This window comes from Rattus rattus, chromosome 13 (genome assembly GCF_011064425.1).
Source record: "Rattus rattus isolate New Zealand chromosome 13, Rrattus_CSIRO_v1, whole genome shotgun sequence".
In the NCBI taxonomy this organism is placed as follows: domain Eukaryota; kingdom Metazoa; phylum Chordata; class Mammalia; order Rodentia; family Muridae; genus Rattus; species Rattus rattus.
In genome coordinates, this window is record NC_046166.1 from 57,797,375 (window position 1) to 57,817,041 (window position 19,667).

General features: G+C 42.3%; 1 protein-coding gene across 2 annotated transcripts in view; it reads left to right on the forward strand.

The window, feature by feature from the left end:
• Positions 1 to 19,667, forward strand: part of Unc5d (unc-5 netrin receptor D) — a 530,429-nt gene that overhangs the window by 338,182 nt on the left and 172,580 nt on the right. For both annotated transcript variants that reach the window (XM_032919094.1, XM_032919093.1), the window contains exon 4: positions 935 to 1,038. In XM_032919094.1, the coding sequence (XP_032774985.1) occupies positions 935 to 1,038 (104 nt within the window). The remainder of the gene's footprint in view (positions 1 to 934; positions 1,039 to 19,667) is intronic.

Genomic DNA, 19,667 nt, shown 5'->3' on the forward strand with positions numbered 1-19,667 from the left:
AGCAAGAATTACCTCACTCAGGAAGATCATCAAAGGGTTGTCCTGACACCTCCCTAGGAGCCAAGGCCAGCTGCCTACCCCTTAAAATGGTACAGTAGAAAGCTATGCAAATGAAGCCGGCTCTCTCCCTGTAGAACTTCCGCAGAGAAGTCTGGGCTGGTTGGCAGTCAGGCGAAGTGTCAGGAAGCAGAATGGATTTCCCCTCTCAGTGGCACTGATGCGTTGTGACCACTGGCAAGCCAATTAACCTCCACAAGTGTCACCTCTCTATGTGTAAAAGGTTAATAGTGCAGCTTGTTTGCAAAGTGCCTGGAGCCCTGTGTGAAGGGCACTACCCACATACCCAGCATGGCTGCCTGACTAGAGGGCCTTGCATTCCTTAATTATCTATCTGGTTGGATACGTTATGGATTCTGTTGTGACTGGCTATGGCCCCTTCTCCCTGGTTCCAAATAAAAAGACTAATAGGTGATCTCACTCTATTACTGTCTTTTCCGGCTCCCCAGAGGGTTAAGAGAATGACAGAGGTTACAGATTAATAATGCATTCTTCAGTGAACAACAAAAAAAATCATGTGCATCTCAACTTCATAATGGCTGCGGATGGTAATTTATTAGGCCAAGTATTTCATCAGATGCCAAGCAGATAATACTGGCACATACTCATGAAATGATGAGGGATTTTTTTTCTTGGCTCCTAGTAGTTTTTCTTTCCTTCCTATCAATATAAAGTGTTAAGAACCATTTTGCTAAGGTATATTTCAGGTGCATTTATGAGTCTTGGAAAAGTAGTTCTGTGGAGTGTCAGAAAGTGACATATTTGTGTGTATCTAACTTCTGACGTGAAGCTCGCTGTTTTATTGAATTGGGGCCACACGGGAGTAATGCCAGTCCTGGCTCAATGTAGCATACACATATCTCGTGCTTCTTTGCAGATTTACGGAAAAACTTCGAGCAAGATCCACAAGGCAGGGAGGTTCCTATTGAAGGCATGATCGTACTGCACTGCCGCCCGCCAGAGGGAGTTCCAGCAGCAGAGGTAAGAAGGGCTCCGGTTTCCCAAGCCAGGCCAGTTCTCAGTGAGACAAAAGCCTATGTGGGTAAGAGGGGAGAAAGAACATAGGCCTGGCATTCTCGCTGTCTGGTTTCCCTTACAAGACATGATGAAGGAATTGTGGCGAGGAAAGCAGAGGATTAAACCTGCCTCTTGTCAACGTTCTGATTCTCACACAATTTTGCTGGGCAGTCTGGATGGGCCATCCTTGACCCTGAGGATGGACGCTGGTGTCGTGTAGGTGTCATCTGCCCTATGTTCTGTCAGATTCCCCAGTTTTGGATGGTGACTGTGGGTCACTTCTGAGCATTAATAAACAACGCTGCATGAAAAGGTGCCTGCGGAAGGGAAGGGATGGCTTGCTTTCTTCATCCTTCACCGGCTCATAGACCAAGCGCCTTCTGGACATTTGGTATGTTACCATCTCTGCGCTCGCACTAGGATTATGGCATGTGGTGCAACCACTTTGTGGCATCTAGAATCTAGAGTCACATGGTTTTGGATTCCAGGTGTGTTCCCTAGAACCCCCCAGCATACATTGTGAAACTTTAAGTGTGACAAGTAGTGCCCTTTGGTCACACAGGAGACTTTCTGTATCCTTGGCCTACGCATTAAACATGGTCTGACGGACTGGTGATATAAAGACTAGGAACAAGGCTAGCAAGAGGATGCAAGCTATAGTTTAAGACTATTAAAACATAGTTGTGTAGCATTATCCCGTGTTTAGCAGTAACTGTTTCAGCCGTGGCTTTTCTCTGTGAACCTAGAAAACTACAGGTCATTCAGTCAGAAGTAGAAAGGCTCCAAAGAAGAAAACAAACAAAGAGAAAGTAAATCTGAAATATGTCATCTGTCTTTGCTAAAACATCATGTGATTTATAGTGGGAAAGAACAAAGGAAGGGAGGGCAATTAATACACACACACACACACACACACATACACATGCACATATATATACATACAAACACATACACACATTCATACATACACACAGATATATTTATACATACATACATATATACATACACATACACAAACACAGCATGTGTGCACTTGCACATACATGTGCACACACATGTGTATATATACATATATATATAAATACAAATACATGTACACATACACACAGATACATACATACATACAACATACATGTACACAAATACACAGCATGTGTGCACATGCACACACACACACAGACTTGCCTATTTAGGCAGAAATCATGCTGCCTGGATTCTACTCAGGCTCAGATGGTTCACAGAATGAGAGAAGCAGACTTGAAAATTGAAGCGAGCACACCATGCATGATATGAAATAATTAGCAATGAAAACGCTTATTTTTAATTTTGTATTAAATGTAGAACAAAAAGATACTAATCTTCTGCCCCGGTCTCAAAGCATGGATCCTGTTCCCTAAGCAGGACACTCCATTCATGGGAGACTATGTCATCCTGCTTAGGCCCTCCTGTGTTCCCAGGGGTTGGCTTGACACATCGTCATTCTCTGCAGCCCCCTTGTCCACCTCTGGGAATCCTGCTTTACAAACAGTCCAGGATAGACACAGGCAGCCTCTGCAGACCCTCTCCACAAGATGTGGGCCACAGGTGGGAAGGAGGCTAATGTCTTCTGTTCACAATCTCCCTGCAGGATGTAGTGCATGACAGAGTATATTGAGAAGTCTAGGAGTCGATTTTTACAGCTAGGGGAAAGCCTAATTATTTCCTTGGTACAGCCTTGGCCTTTGAGAGGCAGGAAAACCAATGTTCAGATCAATGACCTAACAGAGGCCTCATGGCTGTATACAGTCTCTCTTTCAAATCTTCTAGGGGTCTCTGAAGTGCTTGTGGGGAATGGGCGCTGTCTGTCTGTGCTGGGCTTTCTGTTATCACTGTGGTTCTGTACAGACTGCATTGCAACCACACCTTCTTCCTTCTGCTCTCCCTGGTGAAACAGTCACACTTCAGCCTCAGGTCCTTTGCATATGTTGAATTCAACAGAGGCCATCTCTGCTGTTCTCCCTTTATGCTTATTCAGAATATCACCAGCTCGATGAAGCTCACTGTAGACACTTTGGAACATGTCTCCCCCCACATGTCTTAGCCTCCTTTTAGCCCCTTCCTTATCTCTTGTCATGCATCTTATATTGGCCTTGCTTGCTTTCTGTTGTCTGATCGGACTTTAATCTGTGTAAGGACAGATGTGTGTATGCTACCCTTCTCTCTATCACCAGAAAATGAAACGGTGCTCTCTTGACTATTCTTAAAAGAAAGGTAAGAATGGTACCAAGGTGTGGAGAAAATGGGTTCCTTGCATCCTGGTGGTAGGGAGGGAAATTTAGTCCAGCAACCAGAGAAACACTAGTGAGACTGCTCCAAATCAAAATACAAGACGACTCTGTGACCCAGAATGTCACTGTGGGGCATAGATCGTCCTACAGGGCACCTGCACCTCTACATTTACTGAACCGCTAGTCAGTCACCAATGTCTGGAATCGGCCTGGGTATGTCAGCACATGAACAGGAAAAGGCATGGCTTATATAATGTAACGTTAATGTTAGTTAGCCTAATTAGTCAGTTAGAAAAATGCCTTTCCATTTCCAACAGCACATCTGAGCCTCTATAACATCCTGTCACATGAAATGAACAAGGAATAGGATTAGTACATAGCATACGATCTTACTTTCCTACACGGAATATAAACTCACTGAACAGTAGTGATTATCAAGATTTTGTGGGCTGGCCAAAGGATACAGGATTTCATAAGAGAGGAATAGATCCAAGAGGTCAGTTATGTAACTTGGCTCCTGCAGTTAAGATGAGTAATTGTGTTCTTATAAGTGGATAATAATAGACCCTAATTGTTCTCATAAGAGCATGACAGATATGTAAGTGTGTGGATATATTAGCCTGGTTTAGCCATTCCATTGTAGATACACATTTCAAAACAACATGCTGAACCTGCAGACACACATACACACACACACACACACACACACACACACACACACACACACACACGGTGCTGATTTATCTTATATCAACTTGAAACACAAACTAAAGTTACCTGAGAGGAGAGAACTTCAGTTGAGAAAATACCTCCCTAAGATCGGTTTGTAGGGAATTTTTAAATTAGTGATTGATGTGAGAGGGCCTTGTCCATGGTGGGTGGTGGGGCCATTCCTGGGCTCATGATCCTGAATTCTTGTAGAATCCAAGCCAAGCAAGCCATGAGGAGCAAGTCAGTAAGCAGCACCCCTCCATGGCCCCATCGGCTCCAGCTTCCAGGTTCCTGCCCTGCTTTAGTTCCCTCCTGACCTCCTTCAGTGATGAACAGTGTTATCAAGTGTAAGCCAAATAAACCTTTTCCCCCTGACAACTTGCATTTTGGTCAAGATATTTCATTGCAACAATAGAAACCCAAGCTAAGATATACAACACACACACACACACACACACACACACACACACACACACACACACACACTTACACTTTATTTGTTGAGCAAGAAGTTAATCTATAAAAACCCAAAAGCTCTTCTCATAGGGAGATGTTCAAATATTTACTAAATGTGAGTGAACGTAGCTCCCTGCCTCTGAGTATTGGAGTGTCTCTCAGACTTGTGGGGAGAAATTCTCTAAGACTAGTGAGTAGATTTACTCTTTGTTTCCTTTTTGTTCAGTACTAGGTACTAACAAATGACTTGAACATTCCCCTCTATATTTGGAAGGTGTAGATTAAATGAGGAAGACATCAAGGGGACCGTGAGGTCCGTAATGAGATAAGGTAACAAACTACAGCAGGCTATGGGCGTGCACACACACATGCTCACACATCACATTCTTAGACAACTCAGTCTCTGCTATTGTGCAGGCTTGATGCAGGATTCCAGTGCATCCGGCTGGTTTCTAAGAGCAACCAGCTTCCCAGTCTGGTCATATGCTTTAAAATATTAGACTTGCCTTGAGGTGCCAAAGGATACCCGTCCATCTTCCTCCCCTAACCTCGTGTCCATTGGCTTGGTCCATTTTCTCCCTTCATTTGCTGCTGATGGTGCTTTCCCACTGTAAGCCAAATGAACAGAGCAGGGCTGTCCAATGTGAGTGAAAATAAATATTTGATCGAGTGAAAGAAAGAGGAATATGTAACTTCTTGTCCATTTGAAAATAGACCTTCCCAACCTTCACTGTCACTATTTCAGGATATGACAAAGGGGGAGAGCTTCTCGCCTTAATTCATTTCCCAAAGTACCACAGCACAGAAATTTTAAAATGGCAAATATCTGTACTTTTCTCTCATAGTTCTAGAGATAGGAGTTGGAGTTCCATCTGTTGGCAGGTCACTTTCTCCTGGGGATGCTAAAAGGAATGTGTCCTAGGCTTATCTGCTGACTCCCACTGTTTCCAAACAGTCCCTGTTGTTTGTTGTTTTGCTTGCTTGTTGCTTTGTCTTGTTTTTTTGGCTTGTGAACACATCACTTCAGTCTCTGCCTTTGCTTACACGGGACCTCCTTTCTGCATTAATGGGGATCTAAATACTCCTGTGTCTATAAAAACATCACCCAGTGGGTTACGTTCTATCCCCATCCAATATAGCCTTACGTTAATTTTATGCATCACAAACATTTGCGAAGACTCAACTTCCAAATAAAGAGAGGAATGGAATCATTATTCAGCCCGGTAGGCTCACCACTTTCTGTTTGAATCATATATGGTTTATAAAGTATATTTCAGAGTTAAGCCAGCTCAGACTACAGGTCAAGCCGTTGAAACTGGAGGATGATAACAGATACATTGTGGACTAGACCTTGGGCTTTTTTGTTTGTTTTTTGTATCTTTTTTTATAATTCTTTAACTATACTTTTTTATTACTAAGGAAATTCACAATCAAAGTAAAAATTTCAAACAAGATCGTTTGCAAATGGAAACCACAGTAACAGCATTTTGTATATTAGTCAAGGAAGTTTCTGTGAGCAGACCAGCATAACACTGTAGCTGCTGCTGCTGCTGCTACTGCTGCTGCTGCTGCAGCTGCTGCTGCTGCTTCTCCCCCCCTTCCCTCCTCCTTCCTCCCACCTCCCACCTCCCACCTCCTTCCTTCTTCTCTAGACCTTGGTTTTTGATTGGAGGTGGCTGTGGGGAAATTTTTGCCACGTTGTGGGTAAGTGAACTGCTGCCCAGGCAAAGTCATTATTTCTAGCATCACCTTGATGCAGGGAGGCATCCCTCTTGACTGATCATGGAATGCCCATTGAACTGCAGGATTCTGAGCATGAGCACGCATGGCTCTCGGACTTGTAGCACAGACTGACGTTATTGTCTTCTATGTCTGTATTCTTCCTTGGAAAGAAGGGAGAGTGGAAGAAGAAAGACTAGGAAAGGAGAAAGAAAAGTGACTGTGTCTATACATCTCTCGTGTAGTCTCTCATGATGAACATCTCCATCACTGTTGAGTGGACCTCAGACTGGAGACTGTACTTATTGAGTATATAATAAAGAGATGGTCCTATGTTAGCTAACTCTATAGTATGACAGTAGCTGTGTACTATATTTGGAAACTGGACAGTCACATGATTGTCACTGCAAAATATTGTCATAGTTTTTGTTTTCCAGTCACTGTTCTATTGCTGTGAAGAGACATTATAACAACAACTGTTACAAATATTTAACATGTTTAATTGTGGCTTCCTTAGTCTCAGAGGTTTAAATTTATTGTCATGGTGTCGACAAGCATGGTGGCATTTAGACAGACATGATGCTAGAGGGGTAGCTGAGAGTTCAGAGGCTCTGGGCTTGGAATGGGCTTTTCAAAACCTCAAATCCCACCCCCAGTGACACACTTCCTGCAGCAAGGCCACACCTCCTAGTCCATTTAAATATTACTGTTCCCCAGTGACCAGGCATCCACATCTGTGAGCTAAGGAGCCATTCTTACTCAAACCACTGCCATGTCTGCCCACAGCAGGATCTGTTCTCGCCTGTACCACCCCTTAGGTTCCTGTCCTGACCTTGCTGAAGGGCACGTGATATCTTTTCCAAAGGGAAATATGGTGTCGGAAACACTGGCATATCACCTGGATTTTTTACCACAGTAGATTGGGCAGTCTATGACTGGATGTTCTGCAAGTCACTTTAGGGACATTGCTATAATTAATACAATGACCTTTCTCTTTAAGATAGTCTTGGCAATCAACTCATTAGATGAAAATATGTGACTTGCATAAGAATAAAAAGCCACCATTTATAGGGCAACTGCTTGTACAATATATTTAAACCACAGAAAAGATGAAGAATTACTAGAAAAGTACAGGATTTTCAAAATTGTCATGCCGTAACTGGGTCAGATCTTTTAGATTACTAGTCAAGACCTGACACTAATGTGAAAGTTCAGAGCTAAGCTGACCTTTCTGCAGTTATTTTTCTAATGACTTTATCTTTTATTGATATGTTCTTTATCTACATCCAAATATTATACCCTTTCCCAGTTTCCCCTCCAGAAACCACCATCCCATTTCCCTTCCCCCTGCTTCTATGAGGGTGTTCCACACCCACCCACCCCCTCCCTACCACCATCTGCCCTGGCATTCCTCTATACTGGGGCATCCAACCTTCAAAGGACCAAGGGCCTCTCCTCCCATTGATGCCCAACAAGGCCATCCTCTGCTACATATGTGGTTGGAGCCATGGGTCCCTCCATGTGTACTTTTTGGTTAGTGGTTTAGTCCTGGGGAGCTCTGGGGTGTCTGGTTGGTTGGCATTGTTGTTCTTTCTGTGGGGTTGCAAAACCCCTTCAGCTCCTTCAGTCCTTTCTCCAACTCCTCCACTGAGGACCCCATTCTCAGTCCAATGGTTGTCTGCAAGCATCCTACTATGTATTTGTCAGGCTCTGGCAGAGCCTCTCAGGAGACAGCTATATCAGGCTCCTGTCAGCATGCACTTCTTGGCATCCACAGTAGTGTCTGTTTGGTGACTGTACATGGATGGATCCCCAGGAGGGGCAGTCTCCGGATGGCCTTTCTTTTATTCTCTGCTCCACACTTTGTCTCCATATATCTTCTTGTGAGTGTTTTGTTTCCCCTTCTATGAAGGACTGAAGCATCCAAACTTTGGTCTTCCATCTTCTTGAGCTTCATATTGTCTTTGAATTGTATCTTGAGTATTCTGAGCTTTTGAGCTAATATCCACTTATCAGTGAGTGCATATCATGTGTGGGTGTTTGTTGTTGTTGTTGTTGTTGTTGTTGTTGTTGTTGTTTTTATCGGGTTACCTCACTCAGGATGATATTTTCTAGTTCCATCCATTTGCTGAAATTTTTCATGAAGTCATTGTTTTTAATAGCTGTAAATGTACCACATTTTCTGTATCCATTCCTCTGTTGAAGGACATCTGCATTCTTTCTACCTTCTGACTATTACAAGACTGCTATAGTGGAGCATGTGTCCTTGTTATATGTTGGAGCATCTTTTGGGTATATGCCCAGGAGTGGTATTACTGAGTCCTCAGGTAGTACTATGTCCAGTTTTCTGAGGAATCTCCAGAGTGATTTCCAGAGTGATTGTACCAGCTTGCAATCCCACCAACAATGAAGAAGTATTCCACTTTCTCCATATCCTTGCCAGCATCTGCTGTTACCTGAGTTTTTGATCTTAGCTGACTGGTGTGAGGTAGAATATCAGGGTTGTTTTGATTTGCCTTTCCCTGATGACTAAGGTTGTTAAACATTTCTTTAGTTGCTTCTCAGCCATTTGCTATTCCTCAGTTGAAAATTCTTTGTTTAGCTCTGTACCTCAATTTTAATAGGGTATTTGATTCTCTGGAGTCTAAGTTTCTGAGTTCTTTGTAAACATTGGATACTAGCCCTCTATTGGATATAGGGTTGGTAAAGATCTTTTCTCAATCTGTTGGTTGCCATTTTGTCCTATTGACAGTGTCCTTTGCTTACAGAAGCTTTGTAATTTTATGAGGTCCCATTTGTCGATTCTTGATCTTAGAGCATAAGCCATCGGTGTTCTGTTCAGGAAATTTTCCTCTGTGCACATGTGTTTGAGGCTCTTCCCTACTTTCTCTTCTATTAGTTTCAGTGTATCTAGGTTTATGTGGGGGTCCTTGATCCACTTGGACTTGAGCTTTGTACTAGGCAATAAGAATGGATTGATTTGCATTCTTTTACATGCTGACCTCCAGTTGAACCAGCACCATTTGTTGAAAATGCTATCTTTTCTCCTCTGGATGGTTTTAGCTTCTTTGTGAAAGATCAAATAGGCTTCATCTCAGGGATACAGGAATGGTTCAATATATGGAAATCCATCAGTGTAATCCACTATATAAGCAAACTCAAAGTAAAGAAACACATGATCATCTCATTAGATGCTGAGAAATCATTTGAGAAAATTCAAAAGCCCTTCAAGGAAAGATCAGGAATTCAAGGCCCATACCTCAACATAGTAAAAACGATATACAGCAAACCAGGACCCAACAGCAAACTTCTTTCTGTAGTTCTTTTTGCTTATTTTTCTATTTCCTGGGTTTTATTTTGTTTGTTTATTGTTTTTGCTTTGTTTCAGTGTGTGTGTGTGTGTGTGTGTGTGTGTATGTGTGTGTGTGTGTATGTGTGTGTGTGTGTGTGTGTGTGTGTGTGTGTGTGTGTGTGTGTGTGTGTGTGTGTGTGTTGAGGCCATGTAGTTTGAGAGCCCTGGGTCAGTGAAGGCAGATCTGCCTGCTCTGTTCTTGGACCTTCAGTCCATAACCCTACATTTTCTGTGAGGCTGTGAGGCTCTGAAATAGTTACCTTGCAGTGAAACAAGGACCAGAGTACAGGGATAGAGACTTTGAAGAAGTAAAAGAATGTGTCCAGTAACTTCTGTACTCATTGCAGTTTTTCCTGTTTGTTCTTATCCTTGACAGAAGGAGTTGTCAGAAAGGACTCAGGTTTGCTCTAAGGGTAACGCATGAAGTTTGGATTAGAAAGTTATTACCCTAGTGTTCATAGATGAGCTATGGAAATGGTTGGACAGACTAAAGTTTCTTGGCATGATAAAGCAATGGGATACATCATGGCCATTGACATCCAATGCTTACTCAATTCTCCCATGCTGACTGACTGCTAAGGCAGGTCACCACCCACCCCCAACCTCAGTCTTCTCACTGGAAAATGGACACAATATTTCTTTGTAGGGTTTCTGGGTGGGGGAGGTCAAAGAAAAAAAAGTAAAATATTTAGTGCAGTTTCTCATAGTAATTATTAATGATAGACATTATTGACTTTTATGGTTCTCCTCTTTTATTTTTTTTATTGATTTATTTTGTATGTTCATGTGTTTATGCAGATGTCTATATGTGTACATGTGGAGGCCAGGGGTCAACCTTGGGATGTTGTCCCTCAGGCACTGTCCAGTTTATTTTTGAGCTAGGGTTTGACATTGGCTTGGTCCTGTCTTGAGTGACCAGGCTAGATGGCCAGAAAACTCCAAAGATCTGCCTGTCTCAACCTTCATAACTCTGGAATTACAAGTATGTGGTCTACCACACCCAGGGTCACCCCCCTCAAATTTCCCATTGGGCTATGTGGATCAAACCCAGGTCCTTATAAATCCACGACAAGTATTTTTCCTAGCAACCTATCTCCCCCTCTCCCGTTGTCCTTCATTGATTTTAAAAATCAATGACTCTTCATATCTCAGAAAGAGAAATAGAGGCCTGCTGTAGTCATGGAGCTGCAGTCTCCCACAGTATAAAGCATGAGGGAGATGACATTTTGCAATGGAAGGACACTTTGAATACCTTCTAGCTTCCTTGTTTTGTTGTGTTGCCCATGGAGGAATTAAATGTCTACTGATGAAGGCCACCTTGTTCCCTGCCCTTCCCCCATGTAGTGTATTAGGGATGGCACTGTTACTAAACCATCTTTCAAAGATTGCTTAATGTAAACTTGAATGTTAACATCAGACTTCCTTAGACCTGGCTTGAATAAAATTACCACACTGACCATAAATAGTTCTTACCAAACACCTGAGAAGTGAACCAGTGATAACTGGAGCTTTCCCAGATTTCAAGATCTCATCCTAATTGCTAGATGTATTCGAAAATCCGTGCCACTACAATTACTCTTAACCTTAACCTTGGGACACTTGTAACTAAAGATCGCAACTTTTAGTGTTGGACACTTGTTGTTTCACTAAAACCAATTTGCTCTTTTCCAAACAATTCATTATCCCACACTGCACTTTTTTATACTGCCCAATTAAATGAAAAATCTATCTTTCATAAAAGTTAGAAATTATGTCCAATGAAAATCCGACATTTTAATGGTTTTCTACAGATTAAAATTGTAGAGTTCTCAATAAACCCTGATTTACTGATGCTGGCTATAAAATGGTTATTGCTGTTAATAAAGCCTATAAATCTTAACAGGTTATATTTGCCTTGGACAATAAAACTTGCCATAAAGGCTTAGTGTCTAGGGCTAATTCTGCTCGCATCAAGGTAAACAGCCTGCTCAAAATAATTCAATGTCTTTGAGAATTAAGGCCTTAAAGCTAAACATCAGACAGATTCTAGCCGTGGGCCTTCACCTGTCAGGAACTATTTTTGTTTTTTAATCTCACAAAGGAGTCAAAAATTATATTGGACTTAGAGAACTCAAGGTCAAGGGCCTTGTTGAGGCCTTGACATCATTGCAGCATTGAAGAGAACTGTCCCTTCTTTGGGCGCAGCACAAAGCTGGGTCAGCCATTAACTGATCGCCATGAACATAAGGAACCACTTCTGCTTGATAAAGTCCTTTTGAGCTATGCAGATATTAGATGACAGATTAAGGACTGATGAGGTGAAAAGCGGTAAAAGAAAGGAAATTGTTTTCTGTATTTCTAGGAATCAAGGATGGCTTAAGAAGTCTTGTTAACCACCAGCTCCTTGGCTATTGGCCAAGTTTTGCTACTGTTTGAGAATTTCATTTTAAATTTCCCTTACCTGAAATAAAACTCAAGGAAGTGGCTCTTATAGTCACTTTGGTGGTAGTTCTCAATCTGGTATTCTTTGGAGGATGAGAAGAAGCGGCAAGTGGATAGACTTCCCCTCTGGAGAATATGGTCCACATGCCCAGGATTTCACACAGCTGGACTAATGCGTCTCTTCTGAGTCTCCTGGTTGTCATATGTGCCATGCATTCTAACTGCTTGGTGTTGCCAATTTTACCTATCCCATGGTATGATCGCTTATTGCCTCTGTGTAGCGACCTAGCCTGGCTGTTTACCACTCATGAAAGTCCTGGGCAGGACTAATAATTCTTAAGTAAAGTCCTTTCCAGAAAAGAGTTGACAGGCCGAACAAAGAACCTGACCACGTCACCGTGTGTGCCAGGCCATATTATTTTCAGAATGCTTTCATAAAGAAGGCTTCTGACAAACACAAGTATCTGAGGTCAAAGGCTAATTGTTGCACATCTCTTATTTTGTTATAAAATTGGAAGTTTAGAGTCTGCAAACTCCTAGTGCCCCTTTTCTTATTTCTCCTTATTTCTGATGCAGAACTGTGAAGGTCTGTTCATTATCTGTGACTTCCCATTGTCTTGATAATTCTGCTCAGATTGGCTCCCAGCAGCTGGCAAGTAAGGAGGAGTCCCTTGCTCTTCTCCTGTGAGAACATTCTGAATGAAAGGTTCCTTTGTTACTAATTTGCTCACCAGCGTAAAACCCAAAAGGGAACCTAAGATATTGGGCTTTTAAAGACAGGAGTCAGCAGACTATTGTATTTAACCTCTATCAAACAGACTATGAAATGAGGATTTTATTTAAAAAATAAGACTCTTAATAATTGACTGGAGAAATGTGAAGTGAGGTGCCCACATTCGGAAGCAGTGAGCCTCAGGTATAAATAATTAATCTAATTTGTTGCCGCCAAAGCACAAGGAATGTCTAATAGTCCAGATACACTTTGCTTTGAGCAGACTGACAATGAGGACCTTTGCAGAAAACCGCATTTGATTAGAATGTATAATATTGTAATAGAAACCTAATGGACTTTAAAAGAGAGAGTGTGTTGAATTGGTTAAATACTGGTAATTAAGTGAGAGGAAATTAGCCCTTTGAAAACATTCCCAGAAAAAAAAATGCTGTTCTAAGAGAGATGGGAACATAAGGTTAATATAAGTTATTTAAAAAGTGAAAGTCTGCAGTCCAGATCCCCTCAGTCTGAGACCAACACTCAGGCAAACCTTGTCCCTGCACTGACTTCCACACCCTGAACTCTGAAACTTTCTTCCCTTGCTGAAGAATACACCAGGCACCTGAACCTTGCAGGTTTGTGGCTATTTTCTGTTTCCTTCTTGTTAGATTCCTGGGGGAGGGGAACATAAACATGGTCCTTAGAATGTCAATTGTCACAGGCAAGGAGTGAAGCCAAAGATCGCTTGCCTTGCCTTGCAACTTTTGCCTTGTGCTCTGCCAATACCAGAGTCAGATCTACCCAACAGGCCTTCTTTGTTCCCCTGTGCTTCATGCTCTCTTATGATGCTGTCACTATGCTCTGTGTGTGTCCTGTCTCTTCGCTTGTCATCCTGTCCATCTCTGATTTACCGAGTCTCAGATGTCCTTACCTACCAGCCTCTTAGTTCTTCTCTGCTCAACCCAGTAATTGCCACAGTTGGCACCGTGCGGGTCATTCTGGAACAGAAACATGACATACAAGCAGAAAGCCTTTGCCTAGACTTTGGCTCCTAGATACAGAAGCTGCAGTCAGCTGTCTGCTGGCTTCATGGACACGATCCTGTGGTAAAGCAGAACAGCATGGCGGCTGGGATATGTGGTTGAAGAGGCAGCTCACTCGTGGTGGCTGAAAAGCAGAGATGTGGAGGACAACTTCAGAGGCATAATGACAGCTTCTTGAGCTTCCACACCCTCATGAGAGTCTCCTCAGTGCTTAACCAGGCAGTGTGTTAATCCATCCATCAGAGAAGTATGTTTCGATACAATCACTTTCCCAGAGTCTCACCTCTAAATATTCCGTCAGTCAAGCCTCTGCCACATCATCCTTTGGAGGCTGAAACTTCAGTCCACAGAACACCCTGGTTGATCTGTCATAGAAACATCTAATTTAACTGGTGTGACCTACTCAAGTGTTTTCTTCTTTCTTCTATATGTTTTTATAACATATTGATTTGAATATCTTTCATAATATTATTAACCATTGTATTTAATTTTTCACCCCAATGTGTCATCACTCCTCAAAGTAATACGCTGTGGGGACAGGAAGTAAAAATCACTGTTTTCAGTAACCCCTACACACCCACTTAATAGGTAATACAAACAGTAGACGGACATGTGGCCAAGCAGATGAATTACTGTCAAATTGTACATATAATAACAAACTTGTAATTTGGTTAGAAGTTTCCAGTTTGTATTTTAGTTATATCAAGTTCATTTGATCCATTTGATACGTAAAGCTAGGCATATATATGTGAGTGTGTGTGTGTGTGTGTGTGTGTGTATTGGTGTTTCTGCCTTGTAAATAATGAATTTAGTTATTCAGAATGCATAAAACAAGAAGAGTTTCATATTTTAAATGTTCAGTTTTATTAATATTTGTTATACTATTGTTATTATCCTTATCATCATTATCGACATCATCATTGTTATTATTGAATATATTCAATGAGATATCATGGAGATGGGAGCCAAGTTAAATATAAAAATAATTTATGTGTTATATTTATTTTATAAGGCCTAAGATAATTTTGCATATTCTATTTAATAATTTTGTACAAATTTTTGTTTATCATGTCGGTATCCAAAATGTCCTCTATTTGGGTGTCTGCAAAGAGCCCAGTGGTAGAATATTTTCACAGCATGTTTCGCCCTAGGTTCAGTCCTCAGTTCACAAAAATGGTTTCTATTTTGGTGCATTTTGAATTTTGGATTTGGACATTACGTCTGTTCACTGTGTCTACTCACTGAAAAGCTGCAATGCGGCTCACCTGTATTTCATATGTTCGCTAATCTTCCCAACAGCTCTCGGAGGGAGGGATGGCAGTTTTATAGATAAGGAAACCTACAAGCTTACAAGGTGTTATGCAGTTACTCAAGCACATGGTTACTGAGTAAGTCACTATGGGGATCCAGACAGCCTGACTCAGAGCCTTTACATAGAAGAGCCTCATTGTTGGTCACACATTCTATCCTTAGCATAACCTAGGTAGACAGTTTGCCTGTCCTTGCCTGGCTTAAAATCTCATGTCACAGGATACATAGCCCTTCTTATCCACAGTGGCCAGATTCCAAAGAATGCCTGAAGGTATGAGGTTCTAAAACCTGTATACAGTTAATTATATATATATATATATATATACATATATATGAAAGTTGGACAAAGTAAGAGATTAACAAAAACAACTAGTAAGAAAGTAGGACAATTTTAATAATGTGTAGTGTATAGATAGATAGATAGATAGATAGATAGATAGAAATAGAGATATAGATATAGATATATAGAATATAGATATAGATATATGGTCTTGGTCTTTTTCTCAAAAAAAAATGCCCACTTATTTGACAATAGATTTTACTGACAGCATCATGCGTTGATTTTCTTTTCCTATTTAGTTGTGAACTTCTAAACTTTCACCGGCACCTTATGGCTTTTCTTTAGCACATCCAAATTGTCAGCATCACTAACCTTGCGCTCTGAACCTATTATTATGTAAAGCGATGCTTAACTCGAGCAGTAGCTCCACACTCCTGTGATGGTTGATCGGATAAATGAGATGACGACCGAATGACTAATGGGCAGGTGGCATTTTCAGCATGGTCTCCCCGGACACGGTGATTTACTTATTAGATATGGGACAGTGGAACACAAAGCTATCAGCAGTCAGTTCAAAACTTGGGAATAATCCATTTAATGTTTCTTGTACTACATTTGAACTTGAGTAACTAAATCCATGTCCACGGGAGGATTATTACGTATGAATATGTGGGCACATATAGACCGACCGCATGTCCTCTTCTTAGGCTGGGATGCAGCTCAGGCTAGCCTTGCCCAGTGTGCATGCACCAGATTCTTTGTTTGATCCCTAATACCACGAAAGAATAATACTTCTGTTGCTTACATCCATGATTCGAGGTCTAAGCCCATCAGCCATCGTCTCTGCACTTTGACGGCACTGGAATGTGCACTAGGACTGTAGGGATGTCAGGGCAGGGTTACTGAGTGCCAAGGATGGGCATGGAGCTGGCTTTCATAGCAAACCAGGCAGCCCACAAGCTGCCATTACAGTGATATTCTTTAAAGCCGTGCACATGGAAAACAAGTGTCTGCTTGCTAGATTATCGTGATGAAGGCGTAGAACTATTTCTCCATCCTAGGTCTTCTTACGTGGTTTAGCAGCAATAAGCAGTCTTTAAATCTTGAATTTAAATCAGAAGTAAAAACAGCCCAGGAGGCCCACACACACACACAGACACACACACACACACAGACACACACAGACACACACAGACACAAACACACACAGACACACACACACACACACACACACACACACACACACACACACACAGAGCTATAGATCTGTAACTCAGCAGTAATGTTCCATGGGTGGGAATCAGGAGTTACGTCCTGGTCCTGCTGAGACAGCATGGCAATCCTCTCCACAATCGCCGGCTGCCTGTGTTTTTTTCTCGGCTCATTAAATTGGAAAGAAGGAGCCACAACCACAAACACTATCAGTGGCTTCTCCTGGCAGTTCTCTGCGATGGGGTCCTCGGGTCGTCATTGCTCTCTACAGTCTGCCTCGGAAGACAGGGTACCTGCGGCTATTGCTTTTTTCCCCCTTTTAGTTAATTGTGGCTGATGGTAATGAGCATCTGCCCCGTGGACATTCTCGCACAGAACCGCCAGTAGACTAGAGCGTGCCCATTTCTCCTTCGTGGGTGGCTTAGACACCTGCAGAATAAGCAGCTGCCTACAGGTGCGATGGAGAAGCACCCAGCTGATCTTATTACAGGTTGGCGATCTTTCTAGAACCTGCTGCTGAAGGAATGCTAGGTGGCCTCTCATTATACCACAAGCTCTCAGTCTTCCATTTTTCCCTCTATAAGGTCTTAAGGAGCCATTTTGATCTTCCCTGGGAGCCACAGAGATCCAGCAGTATAGTAAGCCCATCAAGTGAGGCAATGACTTATACCGAAAGTCCCTAGGCTTTGCTTTGTACAAATTGCAGTGGCTTCCACCCCACCGTTTACAGGCGAACCAGCCCAGCCCAGCAGCTGCACAGCTCACTTCCCAGGAAGCTCAGACTCACTTGCCTCTCTCTGTTAACTTTCCAAGAAAACCCATCCAACACTCAAAAGCCGAACAGCTGATAATCCCCTGCTGTGGTGAATTTTGATTTAAATATAACTTGGTCTCTCTTGGCTCTGGCTTAACTGAATTGGAACTGTGCTTTTCATTGTTGATTCAGTATTGGCTTGCAGATCTGGCTGTCTATTCCCCCTGACAGATTCTCTTTGGAGGTATTTATTAGTTATGTGCGGTGTTTCTGAGCCTCTATGGACTCCCCACGGTGACCCTTGATCATCACCGCGATAGATTAAACCTCCATTTCTGTCCACAGGATGTGGAGCTGATTGGTAACTTTCTAGCTCAACTGATTCACTTGAAGATCACACCCTAGAGGCAGTCATGGTGGGTACTGCATGGGAACAAGCACTCCATGTTGGACCATCCCTGACAGGGTGTGGCACTGAGCTATGAGAATTATATACTGAACTAGGTAACTAGACTAGTCCTGTCTACCACATTGTCATCTCTGTGCTATTGGAAATGTCTTAGTTACAGTATCTGCATACGCTTGGAAGGAACATAGTGTGACAAGACAATGAGTTATCATACCTTTGTGTAGAAAAACGTTTATCTCCCTTGAGAACTCACGTTCTCATGAACTGGGATCAAGAATAGGCATCATGAAACGGGGCTGAAGGTGGGTATTAGGGATAAAAGGTAAAGAAGGAAATTAGCATTCCCAGTATGGAGAACAGGCTTCAGTACAGACAAAGACGCTGACGAAGGCTGCACTTGCTTATGTAATATCTTCTTCGAGTCTGTGATCTTCCAGAGTGACGCACTCCTCAGCAACAATGGTTGCCATTGCTCACATTAGTCTGAGGACTCCACGCCAGGCTTTCTACTGTGGGGAGCTCTACTTAGGCCTTTCACCCAACCTACTTTTTTTGTCTTATAGATGCACTAATTGACGCTGGGATAAGTAACGTTGAAGAGATCCCTCAGATTGAAGAATCCCTGGTTCCTTTTCACTTCACGTATAGCTCTTGGCACAATCCTGTACTGTCAGTTGTCTCTTCCCCTATGCCTGGAAGTTGTCAAGTAAAAGAGGAGGTTCTGTGGGAACCTGCACGCCACCCATGGGTTCTTAGTATCCTACAGTACAGCATTCCTCGTCGCTGCTCATCTGTCTTCCATTGAATCTGATATCAGATCTTAGGTTAATGACTATCTGTAGTCAGTCGGTTACGTGATTGGCTCCCAAAACTTTAACTCTTATCACCACCCGATTTCAATGTACTTAATAAATGAGTTCCTTGCCTCAAAGTATTTGGCAATGAATGGGATACCACCTCTGTTCTTAATCAGTTCAAATATCAAACAAATGAGATAAATATGTAAATAAAAATCTAATAGGGGGCTGAGAAACGACTCGGTGGTTAAAGTGTGTGCTGCTGTTGCCGCAGATCTGAGTTCAGTTCCTAGTACCCAAGTTGGTTCACAAATACCTGTAAACCCAGATCCGGAGGCTCTGATCCCTTTCATTGGCCTGTGAAGGCCTGCATGTACATGCACATACCCACACAATACACATGAACACGCACACATGATTCAAAATAAAATCTTCAAAGAAGCAGCTAATGGTTTGAATGTTAGCAGTTAAGATAGTAACAGTAAAATAGAGGACATGACTATTTCTACTGACCAAGATTGCTCAGAATAGCCTTCTCATGCAAGCGTTGGAAAACTGACTACAAGCCCATTGTGCTGCAATGAGAAACAAGAATCACGTGGGTGTGGAATGTCATGATTGGTCAGGAAGCACAATCTTTTTTGTTAGCTTCATTTTGTGAAAGCCTTAAAAGCTACCTGAGTGTCTGTGTTAGAGAGCAGAAAGGGGCACACTCAGAGGCTCTGCTGTGCTGACAGCTTGGATGGACCTCTCAGGTAGTGAAGAGACATTGGAGAGACATTGCGTGCATCAGAAAGGTGACTACCAGATGTACTTGTTGGTCCATGAGTCCACTTCAGAAACCACACTGTTCCTCACTCTAAGAGCCTGGAGGTGAACGGAGTGACAGGCTGGTAAGATTCGAGTTGGTATAGAGGTCTCAAGGCCATTGTTGAAAGTAGCATCAAAAAAAAAAAGATACGATTTTAAATAATTTCAATTTTGCATTAAACATTCAATACTAAGAATCAAAGGGAGTAGAGAATGTCTAGGAGTACCGTGACAACCGCTGTGACAGCCAGCTCTCCCTCTCTAACCAAGGTCTACCAAGTAGTAGACCTGTCTTTTGAAGCCCTTTAGTAAGGTCTGTTGCCCCTGTCCCGCGGAGTA